At 42.3% G+C, this 27,529-nt stretch overlaps 1 protein-coding gene across 1 annotated transcript in view; it reads right to left on the bottom strand.

Moving 5' to 3' along the window:
- The window catches only part of ABCC4 (ATP binding cassette subfamily C member 4 (PEL blood group)), a 235,733-nt gene extending 218,172 nt beyond the window's left edge, over window positions 1-17,561 (bottom strand). The window contains exon 1 of the mRNA XM_032785946.2: window positions 17,363-17,561. Within this exon, the coding sequence (XP_032641837.1) occupies window positions 17,363-17,436 (74 nt within the window). The 5' untranslated portion in view covers window positions 17,437-17,561. The remainder of the gene's footprint in view (window positions 1-17,362) is intronic.
- Window positions 17,562-27,529: the final 9,968 nt, after the last annotated feature.

Here is a 27,529-nt window from a genome sequence, read left to right as displayed (position 1 = left end):
GTTTAAAGAATCCCTTAGGGCTTGAAAAAATAGATTTGCTTTTTGCTGGCACTATAAAAGAGGTTATTATATTCAGTGTAAAACTTTGTATTTTAAGGCCTTTGAGACTCAGCAATGCCCTTTGGACTTGCAGTTACAGTGCCAGGCTCAAATACCCCTGAAGCCTTAGAAACAATTATTTTGTCCATGGCTGTTCCACAATAGGGCCTGATCCTCCAATCTGCTGAGCACTATCACTTAGTCGTGTTGAGCAGAAGTAACATAGCCAGTGATTTCCATGTTACCCCCAGTTGTGAGGTGCCATTACCCTGGCAAACCCCTCCCCCTCGTATGCTCCACAATATCAAAATGGCTGCACATGCAGAGTGAAATGTTAGAACAGGGGTGGGCAACCTATGGCACGCGTGCCAAAGGCGGCACGCAAGCTGATTTTCAGTGGTACTCAACACTGCCCAGGTCCTGGCCACTGGTCCAGGGGGCTCTGCATTTTAATTTAATCTTAAATGAAGCTTCTTAAACATTTTAAAAACCTTATTTACTTTACATACAACAATAGTTTAGTTATAGATTTATAGTAAGAGACCTTCTAAAAACGTTAAAATGTATTACTGGCACGTGAAACCTTAAATTAGAGTGAATAAATGAAGACTTGGCACACCACTTCTGAAAGGTTGCCAACCCCTGTGTTAGAAGTTCTTTCAACTGCCTTGCCCTCCACTCAGAAATCCAAAACCTTCAAGCCCTCGATAACATTCTGTCCCTTTTCCATGGGTCAAATTACACCTTCTTGCGGCAGCTTGGCGACCTGTTTGTGTTCCTGAATCACAACTTTCATTTAGGGGTGGGGTGGGGGTTCTCCAACCCCTATAGTTACTAAGAAAATCTTCAGAATGTGAACAAGGGGTAAAACAATGCAGTGTTATTTGCTTGAATCTACATAACCCTGAGAGGTGAAACCCGCCTCTATTCATTTCAGGGTATTCTGTTTTATATCTTTATCAGTGATCTGGAAGAATATATAAAATCATTGCTAGTAAAGTTTGTACATGGCATAAAAATTGGTAGAGCGGTAAATAATGATGGGGATAGGTCAGTTATCCCAAGTGATCTAGACCAGTCTGTAAAGTGGTCTTATATGAACAACATGGGTTTTAATTTAGCCAAATGCAAGGTCAGACATCTAGGAACAAAGATTATAGGTTACACAGATGGAGTAACCTGGAATGCAGTGACACTGAAAAGAACTTGGCAGTAACAGCAAATAACCAGCTGAGCATGAGCTCCAAGTGCAATGCTGCAGTTAAGAGAGACAACGCAACCCTTAGAACACAGGAATATTGAGTAGGGATGGAGTATTACCTCTATATGTGGTGTTATTGAGACCATTAACTGGAACATTGTGTCACGTTCCAAGATCCACACTTCAAAAAGGATGTTGAACAATATGAAAGGTTCAGAAATGAGCTACAAGAATGATTTGCAGTCTGGAAAAATATACCTTACAATGAGATACTTAAGTGCAATATATTTAGTTTATCCAAGAGAAGGTTAAGAGGTGATTTCATCACAGTCTACAAGTACCTACACGAGGAAGAGATTTCTAACAGTAGACAGCTCTTTACTCTAGCAGAAAAAGGCATAACAAGTGTGACGGGTTGGATCACAGAACCTAACTTGGGTGCTGCCACCTGATGTGCCCAGACTACCTCTGCTCTTGTTTTCCTTGCCAGCTCAGGACTCCAGCACCCTGTCTTGCTGAGCCAGACACTCTCATCTGCTCCAGCAAAGACCCAGGGTCTCAATTACTTGCCCCAAAACTGCAGGTTTACCTGAAAGCAGCTAATAGAAGTTTGCTTGTCTTTAACACCCAAATGCCCAATTCCCAATGGGGTCTAAACCCAAATAAATCCGTTTTACCCTGTATAAAGCTTATGCTGGGTAAACTCATCAATTGTTCGCGCTCTATAACACTGAAAGAGATATGCACAGTTGTTTGCTCCCCCAGGTATTAATACATACTGAGTTAATTAATAAGTAAAAAGTGATTTTATTAAATACTACTTGGAACCACTTAAATCCTACATTCTGTAACAGACAGAACAAAAGTAAGTCACCAAGCAAAATAAAATAAAAATGCGCAAATCTATGTCTAATCAAACTGAATACAGATAATCTCACCCTCAGAGATGCTTCAGTAAGTTTTTTTTCCTCAGACTGGACACCTTCCAGGCCTGGGCACAATTCTTTCCCCTGGTACAGCTCTTGTTTCCAGCTCAGGTGGTTGCTGAAACAAGAACAGAGATGAGCCATCAAAGTTATATATCTTTTGCATAAGGTGGGAGTCCTTTGTCCCTCTGGGTTGCCACACCCCCCCCGCCCACCCACCCCCCCGCCGCACTGGAAAAGGACCAGGTTAAAGATGAATTCCAGTTCAGGTGACATAATCACATCACTGTAAGACCCCAAGCCTTCAATTCCTCCCAGCCTGACTCACAGGAAGGCTTGCCTGAAAACAGAGCCATTCAGTCAATTGTCCTGTTGATGGGAGCCATTAAGATTCCAAACCACCATTACTGGCCCACACTTTGCATAATCACAACAGACCCTCAGAGTTATATTTCATATTTCTAGTTTCAGATACAAGAGTGATACCTTTATACAAATAGATGACCACACTCAGTAGACAATAAGCTTTGTAATGATACCTTGCAAGAGACCTTTTGCATGAAGCATATTCCAGTTACATTATATTCACTCATCAATTTTTTATAAAATCATATAGACTGCAACGTCACAACAAAATCTAGTGGTTGCAAGCAGCAGCCAAAGTCAGACTAGAAATAAAATTCTAAATTTTCACAGTGAGAGTAATTACTAGAACAACTTGACATAGGGACAAGATGGATTCTCTAGCACCTGAATCAGGACTGAAAGTCTTTCTAAAAGATATGCTATTGCTCAGACAGAAATGTTGGGCTTGATGCAGGTAATACTGTATGAAATTATATTTCCTGTGTTATGCTGGAGGTCAGATTAGATGATCATAATGATGCCATCTGGTCTTAATCTGTGAAAGGAGCTGTTGATGCTGAAGCCTAAGAGTGGTAATTTAAATATTAATTATTTCATTGATAATTAAAGCATGCAGAAAAGAGACGGCCAACCATAATATGGAGATCTGTACAATCTACTGCAATAGCATCACACTTTGTCTTAACTTTGCATTGCACTTTGTCTTAATAAGTGACTGGAGTGTAGACTGTGGACAGAATTAGGAGAACATTCCCTCTGCCGCCCACCCACATTTGACTTTGTTCTCTCCCCTCTTTCTTTCCAGACATGCAGTGGGAATTTCTTAGAGTGAAGGAAGCAAAGGGGCAGAGGTATGATTTACAAACAGAATGACTGGGAACAGGCAGCACACTGTAGCCCTAGTTTTCAATTTTTGTGGAGATTTGGGGGTGGGATGGAGTGAAGGATGTAATCTCTGAGAATTTTTTGGTTAGTCTACGCCACCTGGGACACTTCAAAGGCAAAAAATTGTTCGCTTATTTGATTAGTTCTAAACTGTGCAAATGCATCTGAGCCATATTCCCCATAAAGGTTTTTGCCATACACAGAAAATGGGGAAAATGCCAGCAGAACTAGTGACAAAGGTGTGTGCTTGTAGCCTGTAATGATTATTTGGCGACCCTCTACCACACAAAACTGTATCACAAAAGAGACTAAGTTATTATAAAAGGACTATTCTTGTTGCTAAGTACCTTAGGATAAATAGATTCAGAAACAAAATTTAAATGAGCAGTTTGTCATGTGATTGTTGAATTAATAAACTTTGAATATAGCACAGTGTTATATTTCTGGTAAACAAAGAGACAGGAGGTTGCCTTTTTATCTATTACAAAATGCCTATTAGCTCAGCCTCCTTTTGATCTGAGAAAAAACTGCTTCTGTTTATGATGTACAAAGACCCCAGTCCTGGTGTAGGCTCTATGCAGACCGCCTCACCCTTATTGCAGTAATTGGGACCATAGTTATTTGAGCAACTACCTCATCGCTGTCTCTCAATATTTGGGGCTTAAATGCATTTTTTTTAAAAACAGAATCCTTTCTTCATTGCAAACTTGATAGCCCAACAATGGCTAATATTTTAAACTGACATTCTAAATCACAGCTTGACTGTGATAGCTCATACCCAAGTTACATTACATTATGCAGAGCTCCTCTTTGAGGAGTTCTACGATATTACAACTTAGGATGACCAGATGTTAAGGAGAAAATATCAGGACCGCCACGGGGGGTGGGGATGGGAGCATTTATTTATTTATTTTTATGCTCACCCGTCCGGGAGTTCAGCAGCAATTTGGCAGAGAGCCCTTCATTCGCGGACAGTCTGCAGCGGCATTTCAGCGGCGGATAATAAACCTTGCTGCTAAAGACAGAAGCACCCGCCACTGAAATACCGCCGAAGACCATCCGTGACTGAAGGACTCTCCGCCGAATTGCCACCGAAGACCAGGAAACAAAATATCGGGACTGTCATAAACAGATAGCTAAGGGTTAACATCTTTTTTACGTGTAAAAGATTAACAAACAGTGACCTGCAACACCTGACCAGAGGACCAATCAGGAAACAAGATACTTTCAAATCTCAGTGAAGGGAAGCCTTTGTTTGTGGGTTTTGGGTTTTTGCTTGTGTTTTCTCTCTGAGTCCTGGCAAGGGATAGACGTGAACAATTTTCTGCAATTCTTGCTATACAGTCTCTATATAGTTCGTAAATGTAGTGTGTATTGAGTAGAAGTCATTTGTTGGTTTCGTATTTGCAACTGTGTATTGGCTGGTTAGAGTTTCATGTGTATTTGGTGAGTATTTTCATTTATTTCTCGTGGAAGCTTTTTTCTTTCTTATTGTTATAAGTTGCAAGCCTGTAATATTTTTCTAATTCGAGATAAGTTTCTTTTTTTTTTTTTTTTATTAGAGTTTTGCTTTTTTAGACCTGTTTGATTTTTCCCGTGAGGTCAAGGGAATTGAGTCTGTACTTACCAGGGAAGTGGTGGGGAGACAGAGAGAAAGAAGGGAGGGGGAAGGGGGAATTCCTTTGTTTAGATTCACAGAGCTTGAATCTGTATTGCCTCTGGGTGAGGTGGAAAGCCTCTGTTGTAAGATTCAAGGAGTGTGAATCCCAGTATCTTCTAGGGTAACCCAGGGAGGGAAAGCCTAGGAGAGGCACTAGTGAGGGAAAGAGTTTACTTTCCTTGTATTAAGATCCAGGGGGTCTGGGTCTTGGGGGTCCCCAGGGAAGGTTTTGAGGAGACCAGAGTTTATCAGGTACTCAGGATCCTGACTGGTGGCAGCATACCAATCTAAGCTGGTAATTAAGCTTAGAGGACTTCATGCTAGTACCTCATTTTTGGACTCTAAGGTTCAGATTGAGGAAAGTATACTATGACAGGGACAAATGGCGTCCCGACCATACTCTGGTCGGGACACGGACAAACTCCTTAAAATTGTGACAGTCCCAATTTTATCGGGAAGTCTGGTCACCCTATTTCAACTTGAACCTCTAAACCTAATAAATGCTCACGTGTGATGGTAAATATTTAGAGACTATAGGCAACACATGCACAAAGGACCCTGATTCTCCATTGTCTCATACTGGCCCATTAGTCTGACATTTAATTCAGACAAAATAATGGAAAAGCTGATAGGTGATTCAACTGATAAACAATTAAAGGATAGGAATATAATTAATGCCAGTCAACATTATTTTATGCAAAATAGGTCTTGTCAAGCAAACCTGATTTAATTATTTGAATAGATTACAAGTTTGATTGTGTAGAGGCAAAAAAACTTTTGTAAGGCATTTGACTTTTACCACAAGACAGACAAATTAAAATGAGAAATTACAAAAAATTTTAGCAGTAAGGGTAACTAACCAGTGGAACAAACTACCAAGAGAAGTGGCAAATTCTCCACCTGTTGATATCTTCAAATCAAGACTACATGCCTTTCTGGAATACATGCTCTAGTCAAACACAAGTTACTGGGCTCAGTTAGCAGGTAATTGGGTAAATGTAATGGTCTGTTATATACAGAAGGTCAGACTAAATGGTCTAATTGTCCATTCTGGCCTTAAAAATCTATGAAAAAATAGCATGTAGTTATCGAAACCTGTGCAAAATAGGTGTAAAACACTACAACCCTTAGTTGCATAGGTGTAAATGACTACAAGGTGCAAGTAACTGGAAAAAAAAAGACCCAAAATGCCTGTCTGCCCCAATCTAGTAGTGAGTCTTCTCCAGTGACATCTTGACTAAGACTACTGAAAAGGATTACTAAAATCTAGAAATAGATAGTCACTCACCTTAAATGACTTCCTTGGTAAGCCAATAGCACTATCATCAGATCGAAAAGTGCTATACAAGAGCTGAATACATATAATTACTAAGGCTATGATTTAATTATGGGTATTTTTAGTGAAAATCACGAACAGGTCACAGGAAATAACCAAACAGTCACGTGACTTTTACTAAAAATACCCCTAACTAAATCTTAGGTGCTGAGTGGGGGAAGGGGAGCAACTCTAGAGGACGATGCTGCTCCTGGGGATGGGGGGCAGCCCAGGGCCCTGCTGCCACTGCTGCTCCTTGGGGGGCTGGCCTGGGGCCCTGCCACCACTTCTCCGGGCCAGGGGGCAACCCAGGGCCCCACCACTGCTGCTCTTCCAGCCCAGGGGGCAAGCGGGGGCCCCGCCAACGCCACTCCTCTGGGCCTGCGGGAGTAGCCGGGGACCGCGTCACCACCACCGCTGCTGCGAGTCAGGAGTGGTCCAGGGTCCCACTGCCACTGTTCTAGGTGCGGGTGACCCAGGCCTCTGCCACCGCTGCTCCAGGCAAGGGGCATCCCAGGGCCCCACCACTGCTGCTGCTCCTCTGAGCGGTGGTGGCCTGGGGCGACACTGATGCTGCCAAACCACTGCTCTGGGTCAGCGCCTGGGACCAGTTGCCTGGGGCCGCCAGAGCAGCAGCCACTGAGGCTGGCCCCCGTGCTGCCCAAGCAGCTGGGGTGGCCCTGGAGCCAACTGCACCAGCCACTGCAGCTACCAAAGTCCTGGAGGTCCCAGGTAGGTCATATTTCCCTAGTTTGTTTACAAGTATGCCTTACTGAATCCACAGCCTCCCTAGTTTGTTTACAAGTATGCCTTACTGAATCCACAGCCTCCCAGAGAAACTTGCATCCTTAATCATTACCAATCACAACCGGAAGGGACCTCAAGAGGTTATCTATCCATCCTTTCATGCTAAGGCAGGACCAAGTACACCCAGATCATCCCTGATGGGTGTTTGTCTAACCTGTTCTTAAATATCTGATGAGGATTCCACATCCTCCCTTAGGAATCTATTCCAAAGGTTATCTACCCTCATAAATAGCTTTTTTCCCCTAACATCTAACCTAAATCTCCATTGCTGCAAACTAATCCCATTACATCTTGTCCTGCCCTTGGTGGACTTCACAAACAATGATCACCATCCTCTTTATAACAACCTTTTACATCTTTGAAGACTTACGTTCGTCCTTAGGTTTTTATTCTCTAGAGCAGTGGTTCTCAAGGCCAGTCCACCGCTTGTTCAGGGAAAGCCCCTGGCAGGCCGGGCCAGTTTATTTACCTGCTGCGTCCACAGGTTCGGCTGGTCGCAGTTTGCTGTTCCAAGCCATTGGGGGCTGTGGGAACTACCCAGCACATCCCTCGGCCCGCACCGCTTCCCGCAGCCCCCATTAGCCTGGACTGGCAAACCGCCACCAGTGGGAGCTGCGATCGGCCGAACCTGCAGACACAGCAGGTAAATAAACTAGCCTGGCCCACCAGGGTTTTTCCTGAACAAGCAGCGGACCGGCTTTGACAATCACTTCTCTAAACTAAAACATGTCTAATTCTTTCATCCATCCCTCATGGGTCATGTTTTCAAAGTATCTTATCATTGTTATTACTCTCCTTTTGACTCTCTCTCTTTCTTAAAGGGAGATGCCTAAAACTGGACAGAGTATTTTAGCTGAGGGTCACCAGCGTGGAATAGAGCAGGACTATTACTGCCTATGTCTTACATATGACTCTCCTGTTAATACATCCCAGAGTGACATGTGCCTTTTTCAAACAGCATTACACTGTTGAGTCATCCTCCAGATCCTTTTTTGCAGTACCACTTCTTATCCAGTTAAACTCTCTGTTGTATTTGCACAGTTGCTTTTTCTTTCCTAAGTGCAGCACTTCACACTTGTCTTTACTGAATTTTGTCTTTTTAGTTTCAGACTAATTCTCCAATTTATCTGTCTTCCCAGAAGACAGCAACCCCTCCCAGCTTGGTGTCATCTGCAAATTTTGTAAGCATAATCCATCATCCAAGGCATTAATGGAAAATAATTAATAATACCAGACCCAGGACAGACCTCTGCAGGACCTGACTTGATATGTACTCCCAGTTTGACAGTAAACCACTGATAACTACTCAAGTATGGTCTTTCAGCCAGTTATGTATCTACCATATAGTAATGTCATCTAGACCATATTTCCCTATTTTGTTTACAAGTATGCCTTACTGAAGTCCAGATAATCACATCTACTCCTTCTCCCACTATCCACTAGGCTGGTTACCCTGTCAAAAAAAAAAAAAAAAAAAAAGGAAGTTAAATTGGTTTGACATGATTAGTTCTCAACAAATCCACATTGGCTATTTCTTATCTTATCCTCCAAGTTGCAACAAATTAATGGTTTAATATTTGTTCCAGTATCTTTCCAGTCCTCTGGCACCTCACCTGTCCTCCATGAGTTCTCAAAGATAATTATGAAAGATTCAAAAGATTGCTTTGGCTAGTTCCTTAAGTACTCTAGAACGAAGTTCACCAGGCCCTGCCAACTTGAATACATCTAACTTACCTAAATGTTCTCTCTTTATTCTGGCCTGAAATCCTTTCCCCATGTTATTAATATTGTCTTAAGAATGTGATCACAATTAACCTTTTTAGCAAAGACTGAAGCAAAGAAGGCACTAAACACTTCAGCCTTCTCTACATTATCCAATATTGGCTCCTCTTCCCCATTAAGCAATGAACCTACACTTCCCTTCATCCTTTTAATACCTTAAGAGCAGAGGTCAGCAACCTATGATATGCGTGCCAAAGGCGGCATGCGAGCTGATTTACTGTGGCACAGTACTGCCAGCAGGAACCCCAGACCAGCAGTGGGCTGAGCGGGGCCGGCGGCCAGGATCCCGGCTGGCAGGGACCAGCGGACGGAACCGCAGACCGGTAGCGGGCTGAGCCGCTCAGCCCACTACCGGCCTGGGGTTCCATCTGCCGGCCCTTGTAAATGTAAAATGTATTATTGACACGCGAAACCTTAAATTACAGTGAATAAATGAAAATTTGGCACACCACTTCTGAAAGGTTGCCAACCCCTGCCTTAGAGCAAGTTTCCAGCTCACTGAGTATGGAATTAGTCACCTGTTTTAACATTATAGTAGGAACTGTCCTACAGTACAATATCAACAGATGATCCAGGAAGGTATCCTGTCTATGGCCTTGGCAGTACCTAATTCTCCACAGGAATTAAAAACTCATAATGCTCATAATTTCTCTCTCAAATTTCTTACTGTGGATTCAGTTGATGCTCTGAATAACAAGGTGGATTTCCCTAATCATAGTGTTCTAGCTTATGTCCAAAAAAGACTATATAGTCTTTTAAAAATTCTGTTACATTATGTACATCTTGATAACTTCCTGTATTAGTGAATTCCACACCTGCATCATATGCTGCATAAAAAGGAAGTTTTAATAGTCTAAAGGTCTAGAAAACATGACCTATGAGGGAAGACTGAAAAAATTGGGTTTGTTTAGTCTGCAAAAGAAAAGACTGAGAGGAAACATAACAGTTTTCAAGTACATAAAAAGTTGTTACAAGGAGGAGGGAGATGATTCTATTCCCTCCAGTCTTCCTCCTCTGGCTCTGTTTTCCTGCTTCCAATTTGAAAGCAGCTCAGAATATGCTATATGAAACCACTATTTCAATGGAGTTCTTCTTCGATCATCTACAGGGAGCTTTCAGGAAGGGGTGAGTGGGTGGATGTACACAGTAATGTAAAATTCTTGAAGTAAGCTTTTAAAAAAATATATTAAATGCATTTTTATCCTTTTCTGGGATTAACACATATATAAATTATGTGCCAGTTTGCTAAAAGATATAGCTCCATGATACTCAGTTTACTCTACTAAAGCCATCACTACAAGTGAGTTTTCCACTGAGAAAACAGACAGTAGTGGCTTTTCCCCTGCATAGTTCAGTAAGAATAAAGTGATGTAATTGATAATCAGACACGAAGTGCATACAATACAGGACAAATTAAGTGACTTAAAGATAAGGCCTAAAACGTGAAGATTTTTTTAGGGGGTAGAGGGGAGAAAGGTTACAAAACAAAATACATAGGGAGATATTTTTAATTTAGTGAGAACTGTTATGTTTTTATTTAAAGCACAAACATTGCAGCTTTGTGCCTCTATATAAAAATTGAGAAGTGAAATTCACTTTAAACATATGGCCATGATTCTGCCATATGATATAGATGAGTGCGCTTCCGTGTGCCCAGGGACCACCAATGAAATCAACAGGGCTCTGCATGAATGCAGGAGTCTATCTGCATCACATTGAAGAACAAGGGTCTATATTTTAGTCCTTAAAGAAAGTAAAAAATTACTCGTTTATTTATTCCACTTCCTAAGCTTGGGCAAACAACAAAGATGTAAAATAGATTTTTAAAATTCTCAAGTTTTAAGGGGCACTTTAAAAATGGACATATTTTAAGTCAGGTTAAAAATCCATACATTGCATTCTTCCTCCTCCACCTAAACATATGTAGGTGAACGAAATGAGACAGAAAAAGGCTCCACATCTACAGAGCAGGGAACGCTTGCTTCTGCAGCTTGATCCACTGCCTGCATATATGAATGAGGCCCAGGATGGAAAAAAAAAATCAATGATTAAAAAAAAAAAAAGATTTTTTTTTATAAAATGCTTTTTGAGAAAAAAAACCCATCTAAACATAGTTTTAATTAAGATACATTATAGCTCAAAGCTATCATCATGAAAGAGGGATTATAAACTCTAATTCTATAGTATAAGACAATATATTCATGTAATGTTTAAATTCATGGATTAGGGACCCAATCTTATGGGGTTCCAGGGGCTTCTGCATTGACTTATTTTGTTTAGGAGAATCCATCCTCAACATACAAGATTCTGAAGACTATCCACCTTCAAGATGACCACCATCTTCTATAGTTTCAGAGTTATCTACCAATGACAGCGTTTCAGTCACATCATGTATGTAACATAACCACAGTGTATCTGTAGCAAAAAGGAAAAAAAAAAAATCTCTATCATCCAGAAACAACCATACATAAATTGAAGAACCAGCAGATTACAAAAAGAGGTAATTGATGAAAAAATTGCCCGGTTTGTTTATGCAACAAACTCTCGTTTCCATATGGTTGAGAACCCACACTTCATTAACCTGGTTCAGTCATTAAGACCAGGATACCGTCCACCCAACAGAGCAGATGTCACAGGCAAATTGCTGGATAAAGTATATGAAAGAGAAACTGAGCAGCGTGCAAAATGTCTAGATGATGAAATTGTTAACCTGAGTCTTGATGGGCAAAGCAATGTCCACAATGATCCTGTTGTATGTGCTTGTGTCACAACAGAAAAAGGGCATGTCTTTCTTACAGAAACAATTCATACATCAGGAAATGCACACACAGCAGAATACTTACAAGTAGTAGCAGTAAAAGCTGTAACAAACTGTGAAAAAAAAATAATCAAATGTCTAGTATGCATCTTGGTCACAGACAATACTGCAAATGTATCCAAGATAAGAAATTTAAAAGAGAGTCCCAAGCTAATAACATATGGTTGCAGTGCTCATTTGATGCAGCTCCTAGCCAAAGACTTCAGTGTTCCAGAAATAAAGGCTAATGATGTTGAACTTGCAAAATACTTCCATAACAACCACTTTGCAGCAGCTGCTTTGACAGAAGTGGGAGGAAACAAGCTAACTCTCCCACAAGATGTGCGAGAGAACTCAGTAGTGGACTGTTTTGAGCACTATATGAAGAACTGGCCTAATCTGATGACAGTTTGTGAACAAAATCGTGAAAAAACAGATAGCACTGTCAGCCAAAGTTCTCAACATTGGGCGTAAGAGAAATGTTGAACACATGCTGAGTACCCTGAAGCTTATTTCTGTAGCCTTGAACAAAATGCAGGGAAAAACGGTTTTATTGCTGATGCTGTTGAAATACGGAAGAAACTGAGTGAGATCTTAAATAGAAAAATATGCAATGACAGAGTTAAATTACAAGCATTAAAAAAACAAATGGGACAAGCACTATCTCCAGCTCATTTTCTTGCAAATATTCCCAATACTCGGTACCAGGCTCAAACTTAACGGTTGATGAAGAGGAGTTGGCTATGACATGGACATCCAGCAATCTCCTTAATGCCAACTACAATAAACTTCAGAGCTAAGGGTGAACCATTAAAGAAATATATGTTTGCTGATGATGTTTTAAAGAAAGTCACACCAGTGAACTGCTGGAAGTCACTTAAGCACTTGGATTCAGAGACTGCTGAAGTGATAATCTCACTTAACAGCAGTAGCTTCTTCTGCCAGTGTAGAAAGAATATTTTCTTCCTTTAGACTAATTCATTCCAAACTGAGAAATCGTTTGGGATCTGAAAAAGCAGGAAAGCTTGTTTTTCTTTTCCAGATTATGAACAAACAGGAAAATGAAGGTAAAGATGACTGAGTTAGCTGCAGAAGCCAATATTTAAAGTTTCTCATGTTGACCTGGCTGACATAGTCGATTTAAATTTTTTTTTTAATATTTCATTTAACTATATTTTAACAAAAACAAACCTGATTTTAAAAAATTTGAATGTTTAACTAAATTCCAAAATTCATATGCTTGTTTTTTTAAAATATTATTGTTGAAGAAAAAAAATCCAGAATACTTAACATTATTTTAGTTAAATAAAACAATTTAAATGTCTGTCTTGTGATGTTCTCATTTTATGACAATAAAATCCTCCAAACATTAATGATTAACCTGTTGAACTGAAGATAGTTCACCTCCCAATGACTTCATAAATATCTGCTTCAATTACCTTTGGTAAATGAAATAACCAAACCATCATTCATTTTCTGATATAGCCGTAAAACTAATCTGAAAAGTTTTCAAAATAAATCACAGTTTAAAAATGTATAGTGTATACCTTCTAAAAATGAAACCTACATCCATCTCTGAGTTGTGAAGAATATGTATTAAGGTTATAACTGCCAACAAGAATGCACTTTTATGTAGAAATCCATGATTAAATCGAGTCTTCCTGACTAGTGATTGAAAACATTATTTAAATCAATTTGATCAATCAAATCCACCCTGATAAGGCCCAGGATATTGAGGCCGCAAGACTCTAAAGAGGCTTTAAGACAGGAGCAGCCAAGGAGTAAAATAATGAATGCTGCATGCTTCCCTATGCAGAGTGAAGGATTTTTCTGGTGAAATGAGCAGTAATACCCCACTGCACCTGAGATTACTGCAGTAGAAGATGTATGCCTCCTTTCTACTCCATTTTCCCTAATCTCTCCCCATGAGTTCTAATTCTGGAGCCTGGGGTACATGTTTTACCTTCCCATGCATTACAAAGAACAAATAACAAAAAAAAACATTTTTCTAAATCATGTATTTTTTTTAATTAGTCCCAGTTTGAACTATGAAAACAGACAGGACAGTCACTAAAACCCGTGATCTCAGAGACTCTAGGTTTATGGCTAGTTTCAACAAGTTGTAACATACTAATTCTCCTTTGTCCTATGACAAAGCAGAGATGTTACTTGCCTACTTCATCTGAAGTGGTTTCTTGCAACATGTTAACCCCTTATGTTATGTCTCACTTTATATTTAGCTGTGGCACACTGATTACCTTTCCTAGACCTGAAGAGCTCTGTGAAGCTCGAAAATTTGTCTCTTCCACCCACAAAAGATGGTCTAATAAAAGATATAAGGACCTGCAAGCATCCCCTTAACAACTGAAATAATGTTAGGTAACACTGGATTGCCAATCAGCTCTATGTTCTTGGGGAACCAAGGCACAGTATCAGCCTCTCTGACTCACAAAAGACCTTCCCCACCCCAGCCTCTGCTTGAACCAAAACCGATCAGAAGAAAGACGTACAAAAAACAATGAAAAGGCAGGGAGAGACTCAACTAAACCCCTGGGACAAGGGTGACAGAATTAAGGAAACTCCCCTACCCTCATTTGCATTAAAGATGGGACAGGGAGGCATCTCTATTAATATACAGAATGGAGAACAGAGATTCCAAGGCAAGAATCACATGGAACAGTGGGACCAGAAAAGCAGGGAAGCATTGCATGATGGGATATCTCTGCTCCAGATTTAATGAACCCACACCTGCACACACCCAGCTCAGTAGTTATCGGACCAATTCTAGCAATAAATCCTTTGTTGCTATCCAAAATACTGGAGCTGCCTAATTGCATTGTGAACTCCCTCCAAGGAACACTGCCCATAGCCAGGAATGATCAGTTCCTATTGTCTAGCCTGAACAAAACAACTTTGGTATAATCCCTTGAGCCATCAGTTTACCCATAAACAAATCTAGTGTTCTCCCTTGAACCACTGTTTCCCTACACAAACCCCCTATCCATGCTCAAGTGCTCTGATGCCTGGATCCAACATCTGCATCAGTTCCATCGGGACTTCATCTTTTCCTGACTGATCATGCTGGGGGGCTCTGCCTGTCTCCAGCACTCTGGACCCTCAGCTACCACGACCACTGGGAACCCCGATCAATTCAAGCTTCACAGAGTGGTGAGAACCCAGCTCTCTCTCTCGGTATAGCCCTCTGACCCTGACTTGTGAGATCAGTTACAGTTTTCTAAACCTGACTTTTATAATCAAATTTAAGTTAGATTTAATATTATACCTGATTTGTTTGTTTGGCTCCCCTGTGGTTATTACTTAGCAATAAATAACTTTCATGGCTAAGCTGGTTGCTTCTCTCTCACCCCTCTCCCGCCCCAGGTGGGTTTTTTTTTTTTTGGTGTGGGTTTTTTTGACTTTCTCATTCGCTCTGCAGCAGCGTTCCTCGTACCTAAGCTAAAGATCCCTGCAGGGTCCAAAAATCCTGTGGGGTTTACTCATCAAGTGAGTTGCTACCAGAACAATTGTAATATGAACCTGGAACATACAAGGATAGCACCTTGGAAGTGCTGCTCGACCCAGTCTGCTGAGTCCAGGGGCATATGAGGGTTACAGATTGAAAGTTCTGCTCAACCCAACCTGCTCAAGCATACTCTATTCCGGTGCCGTGCTGTGCCCAGGGCATATGCGGGTGACAGCTTGGAAATGCTGCTCAACCCAACCTACTGAGCAGAGGGACATATAAAGGGTCAGCTTGGGAATGCTGATGAACCCAGTCCTCTCAGACGGTGTGTGTGCCTGTGTGTCTGTCTGTCTGTCTGTCTGTCTGTCTGATTCCGGGGCTGAAAAAACCCAGACCAGGGGAACCTAGGTCCTGCAGGATAGCTCCATGGGGAGGAATGTGCAGCAGGGAGAAGTTGAACTCCGTATGAGAACACAAGTGACACAAGCAGCACATTGATAGAACTACAGAACACCTCCCCCACACAAGAATAACCCTAATATATGAGCATACAACAAAGTAACAGGCAAATCTAGTAACACTGGGTTTGTGCATTTTTGTTTGTTCATCCCTCCATCCTCAAAAAAAGATTTCTGTACCTGCTCAGAACTGTTTTCAGGATCAGGCTAAAGTTTGATTACTCAAACTCATCCTGCGTTCCCAAGAGCTCCAAACAAAGAATCCAGCACTTCTCCCTTCACCACCCCCTCCTCCTCTACAAGTGAAGCCTACATTGGGGCAAGTGTTGCTCTTCCCTTTTCCTTTAGTCACCCTACCAGGAAACTTTCCATCTGAGCTCTGCTGGGATCTTGATCCACAAAGTGAGAGAAGACAGATGGGAGAATAGACTGATACCCTCTTCAAAAAAAAAAAAAAAAGTGTGCAGCAAACAATAGACTGATTCGCCACTGGCTTGCACCTTGAGTAATCGTACATCTGTGCAAAATACTTGTAAAATGCTACCAAATAAGAATGGTCAAATTTTACACTAGCTTTGCAAAAGAGCAAATGCAGTGGAGAATCTAGTCCCAAATACATAGTAATTTCCATGGGCTCTTCTCCCCATCTCACCCTGCTGAGAAAACCTCTACCACCCCAACTAGGATAGCTGGTACAGCCTATGGTCAGGAATGATACTGCAGGAAGCTGTCAGTTAATAATCTGGATGACTGTTGCCTTGGGAGATTCCCCAGAGTGTCAGGTACTACTTGAGGGATCTCATTTAAGCAAACAGGAGTTTGGTAGTGATAGAGCAGATTTCTTTAGAATGACCTATGAACAGTTTGCCTCTGATCCATCAAGAAAGAGGAAGAAATGACATGATGTCAGAACCAGTCTAAGCACAGGCTCACACAATGGTAAGTGTTGACACAAGTAGAAAAGAAGGTTCCTCTTTCCCCAGTTACTACAGAAAACAACAAAATGACATAGTGACTAGTGCAAGGGAGCTTGAATCAGCAGTAAACAAGGATATTCCCCACAGTAGCCTAGCAAGCCACACGGGATACTTAAAAATGAGCACTGCTCCAAGGCCCCTGACTACCTATGGGTAACAGAATCAGGCAAGGGGGCAGTGGGGGATTGATTCCGCCGAAGCTCTACTTTACAACCTGCTCCCAGCTGTGTGCTGGGAGGGTATGGGGGGCTTCTCAAACCAGCTGCCCCTACAAGGGATTCGTAGGAGGCTGGCTGAAGAGCCCGGCGCAGCCCGCAGGTGCAGCAGGCAGCGCAAGGCGGGAACAGGTCACCTCTCATGTGACCTGCCGTAGTCTTTGAGAAGCGGGCTGCTCGCACCGAAAGCCCTCGCCGCCGTGATCTGCCAGTGAGGGAGCTTGGCCCACGGCCAGTTCCTGCCCAGCTGTAAACGGGGCCGCCAGCGACATTCCCGGGAGCAGCGACACTCACTCAGTCTGAGCCCCCCCGGGAGGCGCGGGCCGGGGCAGGCACCGCCAAGCTGAACCTGGCCGCGGGGCGCGCTCGCTCCGACCCCTTCTGCACAGCCCGGCTCCGCGCTCCCGCGGCCCGAGCAGGCCAGCCACGCGGCGGTGCCTCGCCATGGGGAGCCGGCGCGGGGGGACTCACCAGAAGAAGAGCCGGGAGCAGAAGTTGGCAGCCCGCAGGGGGTTGGGCTTCTCCTCCCGCCGCGGCGCCTCCATCCCCTGCCCCGGCCGCTGCTCTGTCACCTGCTGCTCCCGCTGGCTCGGTCGCTCCGTGCCCGGCCCGCGGCGTGCAACAGGCGTGGGACTGCCGGGCAGCAGCGGCTTTCCCGGCTCAGCGGCACGGCGTCGGAGCCGCTTCCGGGAAACCAGGCATTGTCCCCGGCGCCTCCTGCTGGCCCGGAGCCCGGTCCCGCGTGGGCGGAGCCCGCAGGCAGCCGCGGGGCTAGTGAGCGCCCGGGTTGGGTCCCCACGTACAGCACAGCGGCTCTGAGCCCTGTTCAAAGGTGCAAGAAATGAGAAATGACCATCGCTAGGCAGCCTGGAGATCCCAGCCGCCTCGCCGTCAGGGGGAGTTGTGCCGTGGTCTTCACCGGGCGCAGGATTTTACCCTAAATGTTTAAGCCCCCATCCTTCAAACACATACGCACCCCAGTCCTGGCACTGGCTTCAGCCTGTCAGCTCAGGTACACGCAGTCTCTGAAATGCCTAAATGTTTTCAGGATTTGGGCCTTAGCAAAGACAAAGGAAATCTACAAGAGGCCGGGTCTATGGAGCAACTTGCAGGAACAAGACCTTAGATTACCGGTTTTCAACCTTTTTTCGTTTGCAAACCCCTAAAAAATGGTGAATGGAGCTGTTGACCCCTTTGGAAATCTTAGACATAGTCTCCAGACCCCCAGGATTGCTGGATCACAGGTTGGAAACCACTTCCTTAGATTGGCAGCTCTGTAGGAGAGGAACAATTTTCCTACATGTTTGTACTTTTTGCTCTATTTTTTGCCTAGCCCCTTTTTGCACTACTGAAATATAAATAAGCACTAATTAGATTTCCATGGACAGCTGCAGGAAGAAAGCACCATCACACCTAAACTTAAAGGTATCCACCCAACTACAAATAAATTGAAATAAGACAAATATAAGTGCTTAATACTTCTGAAGCATTTCATTCAAGCTTTCTTCCAGATATTGTCAGAAAATTGTATTTCTAAATCTCAGTTCCAAATCCCAAGTTAATTGCTGTGATAAATTTTGTGTGGTTTAGTTGCTACATGAATGAAGACTTTATAGTCTGACTGTACATGAGTAAAACACGCTTTTGAGTTCTTATATATTAATGAAATTGATTGTCCTGCAAGTGAAAGTGTTCCAAATCCTTGTAAATGATTTCATGGTGGTAGAACAAAAATGTCTAGTTCAATATATCAGGAAGAATATCTTGTGCCAAACAGAACTTCTTGAAACAACTCATCCTCACCAGGGCTTTTATAACCAATATATGGTATTTCTAGTGCCTTTCATTTTCAGTTTTGATTTTATTTAATTTTTCCCAGGAATTTATCAGTGTTTATTGCCACAACAACAAAAGCAGGTGAAAATCAGTGCAAAAAATATTATTAATTTTTCTGGGTAAATATCAGGGTTTCTTATGGTGATTAGAAAGACGGGGAAGTATTCAATAGATTAATGCTTTGAATTCTATTCATCAATGTGGTTTGCTGTGGAACGAAAACAGAACTCAAAACACAATGCCACCTATGAGTTTAAGAAAACAATATATCTCTAATCCCCAAATAAAGCTTTTCATTTGAAAAAACAGTTTACTGTTGCAGACTTAGAACTATTAACTTATAAATATTTTTAATAATTGGGCCACACCATTTGCAGACATACACTCAACTTCATCCTTTTCTCCTGTTTTTGTCATAATAAAACTTTTTAATACTTCCTTGTGTTCTGAAATGTATTCTAATAGATTTTTCTTTTCTTCCCATTGTAGAGTTTCAAATCTTTAAACTGTCATCTGCTAACAGCTTGAAATGTGTACATGGGAGGCATGATATTCACCAGTATGTTCAGATATGCACACACTTCAGAATATGTGTGTCTGTTTATTGTGTGTATCTTCTAAACTAATGCATAGCCTTACTTAAACAGGCAGCTTTGCATATACACACAGACTAATGTATTATCATAATACATATATCTCATGCAATGTATTGTATTTTCCTAATAAAACAAGTTATTTTTTATATATTTGAATGACACAAAAGTAGGGTGAATCAGAAAAAAATGAACAATACTTTTTAAAATACCCAGGAATTTTTCAGTAAGAATCGGTTGAAACTGAAAATGAAGGGGCTTAGGTATATCTAATGCTTTGAGAGTTATTGTGGCCTGCCATGAATGGGTGCTGCTGAGAAAAGTAGGTATGATACACTAACGGATACAAAGAGAGACATTGTTAGAAAGCTACATTTTTTAAATTGATACAAATATGGGAGAGGAGTCTGAAAAGAATCATGAGAATACTTATCTAAATAAAAAAAATCTAAATAAACCATAGGGCTTTTTCCAGATCTGGTAGGTCATATAGTGCACCCCCTAGTGGTCAGAGATTGTTTCCTAGCTATATTTTTAGTGCTCTGCTAGAGTTACATTGTTGCAGGGGAGGAGGAAGGAGACTGAGATGGTACTCTCTGCAAGTTCTGCCCTCCTATCCCATAATGTCTGACTTGAAGTGCTTGAGTCTTTTGCAACAATGCAATATCAGAAAGTGACTTTCATTTTTTATTTAAAAAAAAAAACACATGATGTAGATTATTGTCATTCCACTGAGTAATGATTTTTCCATTGGTTGGCAGCTGGCTTACAAAGGAAGCTGAGTAATCCGTCAGTCACGGTTGAAATCAGAATCTTACACCTAAAGCACATCTTGAACTTGCATTTCTCTTACATGTAGAATGTTTGAGAGTTTCAAGATTTCAAACATTTTTGTAGTCTCTGTTCAAATCTTGACTGAATACTGGACACTCTGAAGTCAGTTAGTGTGAAGTAGGACTACTTAAATTCTTTTGCTGAATGTGGATAGATGGGTTCACCTGTCCCTATTTTAATTTTCTTGGGAGCTTTTCTCTTCTGGAAACTCAGGCATTCTGACTATCTCCAACTTTCCCAGTGTATTTGCTTCTAGAATAAGTTGTAGCTTTATCTGATTGGCTATACTGAAGTGAATTAAGTGTCATCTGTTGCTCTTGTAGAGTTTTGGACAAATTGTCTACCATGATTAGGACTCTGGACCAGGAATATCTGGGTGACCCAGAGACAATTTAAAGATCTGTTTGAAAAGGCATTTTGGGTAATGACAGGAGACTGTGTATGTAAGCATTCATCGAGGCCCTGCCACAACATTCTGCCATCTTCTTAAATAGGCTGTAGGCACAAAATGTGAGCTCTGGTTGGGAGAGATGGATCTGCAACATACTTTTCACACCATGCTCAGTAAATAGGAACTGTCAGTTCAAGTGGATAGCATATCCCTCCTCTTTTGAGATTTAGTAGGTTTTATGTTTTCATCCTATTCACTAAGAAATCCAGAGCTTGGTTTTCTTGTATTAATTAGAACTGAAATAATTTTAGAAACGTTCAGGGGTTTTGCACATATAAATTAGACCAATAGCATATAAAGGCAAAAATTCCCTCTTCTGACCCACAGCCCTGGGGCTCTGCAGGATGCAAAGTTTCCTTTACATACTATCACACATACATGTATATAAAAAAAATCTTAACTCTTTTAGAAGGTGCCACAAACGGGACTCTTCTGCTTACCATCAGTGTGATACATTTGTAACCCTTCTGCCCCTCTGAGTTGGCAGCAACAAGGGCCGGGTTCAGTATCCAGGGGTTCCATTTCAGTAACACCATGCATAACCGGCTCGAGCCCTCACCCAGTGACCTGGGACACTTACATACCACAACCGCCTGGGCACCTCTAGGAGGCAATACTCCCCTCTCGCAAGCAGGAGTCTGATGTAGCAAAATGTTTTAATAAAGGAAGGAATCAATGCGGCATCCACTGGAGAAACACCCACAACGAGTAAACACAAACCATAAAACAAAACCCACCTCCAGTAGGTTTGGCAAGTCCTTTTCCCTTAGGTGTTAAATCAATCACCCCAAAGTCCAACAACCCAAAAGTCTCTGGTCAATGCACACCCAGATTCAAGAGTATCTGTAGAGGTTCCTCCTCCCAGCCTGGGTGAAGGGGCACCTACGTGGTCCAGGGCTCTCCGTGGTTCTCCTTCCACCTCTCCACGACTGCTCCGTTTTACCAGCCGTTCCACTCTGCTCCTCCAGCACCTCACAAGTGCTCCGCTCCACCGCTGCTCTGCCCACCTGCCCTGCTCCACCTGCCCTGAGCCGCTCCAGTTGTCCCTGCAAACTGCTCGGCTCCGCTTGCTCGTGGGCCACTCCACCTGTCCACAGCTACCCGCTCTGCCAGTCGCTCCGCTTCACAGCTGTCCGTGATCCGCTCCATCCATCCCACAAACTGCTCATTCCGCCAGCGCTCTGTTCCGCTATGACTTCAGGCTCCCCACTAGTTAGCACAGTACTCAGTGCTCTCAGCTCAGTAATTTCAGCTCTTTTGTGATTTCAACTTAGTGATCGCAGCACATAGTAGGGGAGCCCCAGTGCAGTGCACCATTAGCCCACAAGTGAGTTCAGCTCAGTAGTGGATCTAGATTCTTACGGGAAGAAAAAATCAACTCTGACATTCCACAGTAGAGAGAGGAGGGAGTGGAACTGGTGCTTCTGGCTCCACAAGGAGACTACACCTCCAGGTACAAATACCTGTCCTCAGCCTCTCTCAATTCACTGGGTTTTGGAACCCATGTCCCTTATCTAGCAAGTACCACCCAACTGAGGTTGAGTCATTTCTGTCACAAAGTAGTCCCACAGCTCCCCATTCACACAATTAGGGTGACAAACTTTTTTTCCTCCTGCCCCAATAACAAAGAAATTGGGGATCCCAGAGCTGTTAAAATCACCATCCCAAGCTGCTGTGGGCTTATGCTAAGTGGGGGGTAGATGCCAATGCAAATCTTTCCACACCCTTTGAAATTCTTGAAATTCTTTCCACACTCCCTACAATTCACCATCAGATGTCAGGGTAGCGCTCATCCTGACTCTGCTTACTATTGCTTATGGGAATTGCACACTCATTGACAGAACTCTAGAAGTTTCTTTTCTATCCTTTAGCTAGTATTTGTTCTTCCTTCCCATGCCATACTCAGAGATCATTGATCAGCTAAAAGGAAAACCCTCATAAACCCAGATTCTAAGATGCAAAACATATATCAGCTTATTCTCTGTCCCCATGCTCCTGTGAGCACAACAAATTACTCATCCATATGCCTTCTCCCTCTTCTTTCTTTGTTTTCAATCTCTCGAGGTTTTGTTCTGCACCATCAGGTTTTGCTCTTTCTCCTAACTTTAGTGCCATTTATTTCTTTTGTTCTAAAATATAGTAAAAAGATGTCTATAAAAGGCTCTGAGAGCCCTAATATAATTAATACCACAAAAAAACTCAAGCAGCATTAAAATAGTTATTCAAAAAGGAACTTTGCCACCTATAGGAAGTTCTTTACCATCCTTCCATCATTGTGAGAAGCATACCATTGGCCTTCTCAAAAAGCCCTTTTGAACAGGCACCTTTTGCAGCATGCCCAGAAGGTCACCAGATTCAAGATATTTTGGACCAGGGGGAAGAGCAAGTTTCAGAGTAAGGGCTTGTCTACATTACTCACTGGATCAACGGGAAGCAATAGATTCAGCAGGGGTCGATTTATCAAGACGTGTAAATCAACTGCCAAGCGCTCTCCCATCGACTCCGGTACTCTACCAGGGCAAGGGGCACAGGCAGAGTCGATGGGAGAGCATCAGCCTTTGACATACCGCAGTGAAGACACCATACCAAGTAGATCTAAGTACATCGATTTCAGCTACGTTATTCACGTAGCTGAAGTTGCATAACTTAGATCGATGCTTCCCCTCCCCCAGTGTAGACCAGGCCTCAGAGCCCTCACAGAGAAAGCCCTTCCAGCAGCCCCCTCTTTTATAATGTGGGGATCCAGCTCTGGCATCTGAGCTTACCATACCTTTAGCAGTACTGCACAGGGAGAGGCAATTCTTTAGGCCTTAAGATTTTAAAAAACAATTGGATGTAAAATAATTCATTGATTCTGCACTTGTGTTTATCTGTTTAGCTGATCCAAAGATGACCGGGACAGGCAGTAGAGAATCTAAGAATTTGAGAAATGTCTAAAAAATCACAAATCTGATTTTCCTTCTTTCCTTTTTCTTCTGTGGAGCTATCAATGATCTTCCTCTCCCTCTAGAACAAGTTGACAGAACCAGAAAATTAGCTGAATCATTGACATGTTGGGTTCTTTAAACTGTCAAAATCATGAGAAAGAAATATATGAGAGACTATTTGAGCAATAAAAAAACAACCTCGACTATGTTTCACTCAAATTTTTCTAAGAACCATGGAAGCCAAAAAAGCAGTGACTAGTGTCCTTTGCATGAGAGGTTGACTCCCACTTGTATTTGAAACAACAAGATAAGATGCTGCATGCCAATGCCACATTGCAAGCACAGTTGTTACTGTTGTTCTCAAGTGAGAATTTTCTGGAATGCACTCTTGGTAGTTCATAGGAAGACATGCTCAGTTACACTAGTGGAAACCCAGAATAACTCCACTAACTTTCAATATACTTGTGTAACTGTGTATCAAGAATATAATGTTTTATTCATTTTAATAATACAAAATAATAGAAACAAGCATCAATAATAACCACCCCAAAAATATTAAAGAAAAATCTTTTGAATCAGAGATGGCATTGATCTACCAATGTCCCCTTTGCTGGTGACTGTATCCAGGTACGTTTACCAGAGTTTTACACCAGGATTTCCTTAAAGATAACACAAATAAAAAGCACAAACTTTTCCCAAGAGAGGGAGAGAGTAAGGATTTTCTTTTTATAGATTGGTACTCTTTCGTTCATTCTGTTTTCCAAGCCTTGGTAAAAACTAAGGGTCTTCACATCAGCTCATGTAAATCAGTGATTTTAATGGTACTATGCTGATTTACACCAACTGAGGATCTGTCCCAAAAAGTTCTATGTAGCTGAGAGGGTAGGAACACCTTCCCTTACAGCTATTATGCAAATCTGAGCCTTCCCTCATTGTTTTAAATGACTGCAAAAGAATGGCAGAATTAGGCCAGGTCTACACTAGAAACTTGTGCCAATGTACTAATTTTGGTCAGCAGTTTGATTTTTTTAAAATTTAAACATTTCTGCACCAGCAAAAGCCCAAGTGCAGACTAGCAAGTTGTACTAACAAAAAGTGCTTTTGCCATTGTAGCTTATTTTGTTTGGGGAACCTATATAAGCTGTACCAGAAAAAGCATTCTTTTGTCAGTATCCACTTGACTTCTTCTTCCCTGTCCCCTCCAATCTGTAACTGTCCCAATCATGTCTCTTCCCATTCCTAGTTCCTTGTCCCAGTCTCCACTCCTTCTCATCCCAGTCTCAGTCTCATTAACCTAGTCTCACCCTCCAAGTTTATCCCTGAATCCCAATCTCTCCCCACACCCAGTCTCCTTGCCCAGCCAATCCCACTTCCTGGCTCATCGTCCAATCTGTCTCTTCCCTCCTTCTCCATTAGGTCCCAGGATCCCTCCCTAGGCTCCTCATCCAATCTTAGTCTCCCTATCCACCCCATCCTCAACTCCTTGTCCTCCATCCTACTCCTTTCCAGTATACTCACAGATACTGCTACATGAAGCAACCACGAGCACTCCTACCTGTGGACTGAAAAGACTAATTGAGGGTGTGTACCTTCAACCATAGGAGACTACATCATGACAGCATTCTTCAAACTGCTTTCATCTCTCCACCAGCATTACTTCTGTCTTGCTTGGGTTCAGCTTGAACCAGCTGTTCTTCATCCATGAACTGACCTTGTCCAACTACGACGCTGTCTTGGTGATAATGGTATAGTTATATGTGGTGAAGGATAGATAGAGCTGTGTGTCATCTCCATATTGCTAGTGGTTGGGTTTATGTCATCGTACTAGTTCAACTAGTGCAGTGTTTCTCAAACTGGGGTTGCCGCTTGTGCAGGAAAAGCCCCTGGCAGGATGGGCTGGTTTGTTTACCTGACCCATCCGCAGGTCCAGCCGATTGCGGCTCCCACTGGCCGCAGTTCACTGCTCCAGGTCAATGGGAGCTGCTGGAAACAGTGTGGGCCGAGGGATTTATTGGCTGCCACTTCCAGCAGCCCTCATTGGCCTGCAGCGGTGAACCACAGCCAGTGGGAGCCATGATCAGCCAGACACGTGGACAGGGCAGGTAAACAAACCGGCCTAGCCCGCCAGAGGCTTTCCCTACACAAGAGGCGACCCCAGTTTGAGAAACACTGACCTAGTGGCTTCATGTAAATGTCGAATAAGACTAGAGATAGAATTAATCCTTGGAGGATTCCGCAGGTGAGGGTTTAGGGGCAGAGGTACCATTTACCAGCACTACCCTTCAGTTGAATGTGTGCATATGTGTTTGCAGGATCAAGGCCATATGCAGTGAAGGCTAGCAGCGTGGATAGTTTCAGCTTGTTAATGCACAGCCATTTTTGAGTTTTGTGTGTGAAAAACATGCATCATCAGCCTGGAGATTCTCGCACTTTCACATATGAACAATGAATGAATTAATGTATTTATTTCAAACTTTGCAAAAAACAGCAAACAAAAGACAATTTCACTTTTGAGTGAGACTAAGCATAGAATATTTCTGTTGAAAAGAAATTTTCAGACAGTTATGAGAATGTGAAAATGGTAGGTTATAAGACAAGGCTCAATATCACCTTAACTGCCTCTTTTGCTAGTAAACAAAAATTATAAATAAGGTTTTTTTCAAATTCAAGAGCATTAAACGTCTAAATATAGAAGAACATTTTCATCTTGCAGACTTTTGTTGTGCATGTCAAGCAATGGGTTTTTGAATGAGTCATTCAGTCTTTCAATTCTCTGAAGAGATTTTCCTTTAGTAATCTTGAGAGCCTAATGTTTCCTTAGAGGAAGGTCATTCTCTGATCTAAGACTCACCCAGACAAGGCAGCCAGTAGCCTTAATAGATTTTCTGTCTGAACTCTTGTGAGGGGGTGAACTGGACAATGCTGTGTAGACTCTCTCAATCATACAGGAAGCCAGTTTAAACTATTTCTTACTCCGCAAGACTGACTTATTGTTACACCCACTTGCTTTGTTCAGTTTGCCTCCGCATCGATTCGTGATGGAGTCACTGTGTCTAAACTGGAATTTTGAACCACATCTGGCTTCGAAACTTCTGCAGTTGATGTGCCTCCCCTTCTACAACTTCTTTGTGTGTCTCCCCCAAAAAACTTACCAGTCCCTTAGTAATCAGAGAAGTCACCCTCTCCGTTATACCACCTCTCCGGGTTAGTCCAAAGGTGGAATAGGACATTAGGGCATCCCTGCAGCTCTTCGCATTACTGAGAATGGATCAGATTGCTGAGAGTCCAGGTCTGGCACAAAGTGCTGCAGGTTTCTGCCTCCATGAGGACTAGCTAATACTTTAAATAACTAGTTATGCTATATAAAAGGGGCAGTATTATTACAAAGGCATAGAAGTTTACACACTCTTCCTGCTGTCACTGCCTTGAGTGGAAAAATAGCTATGGCTGCATTAATGCCATTATGATATAACTCATTACTTAAATATTTGTATTACATTTGTATGCACTGATCTGATGATCATGACTAGCCCTTACTTGTGTCAAAATATAAAAGGAAAAGAATAGCTAGATGGGAACAGCTATACAGTTATACGTTTTCAGTCCCCTGTCCTGATGCTGCTAATACTGATCGTCATATTAATATAAATGTATTGGTCACTGTGGTTTTTATTTCAGAGTTTATTAATTTGAAAAAAGGAAAAAGGAAAACAAACAAGTCCTTGTGAGACAGCCATATCCCAACAGAGAACATCAAAAAGTGGGAGGTCTGCAAAAAGAATAAAACACAGCCTCTCAAGCCACGCACAAACCTTGCTGTGATCAGGGACACACAGCCAGCTGGTGTAGCCCATGACATGTGCCTAAGCAGCTAGGAGATGCTCTCATGCAACCCATTTCCCTGGCTCTCTTTGCCAAAGAGGCTTATTATGAAACCTGGCTGGTTTCCCCTAGCAGAAATCCTGGGAGAATGAAAATGGTAGTTCCACTCACTCTC

Source organism: Chelonoidis abingdonii, chromosome 1 (genome assembly GCF_003597395.2).
Source record: "Chelonoidis abingdonii isolate Lonesome George chromosome 1, CheloAbing_2.0, whole genome shotgun sequence".
Lineage (NCBI taxonomy): Eukaryota > Metazoa > Chordata > Testudines > Testudinidae > Chelonoidis > Chelonoidis abingdonii.
The sequence above is the reverse complement of the archived record's forward strand: the minus strand, read 5'-3'. Positions and strand labels throughout refer to the sequence as shown.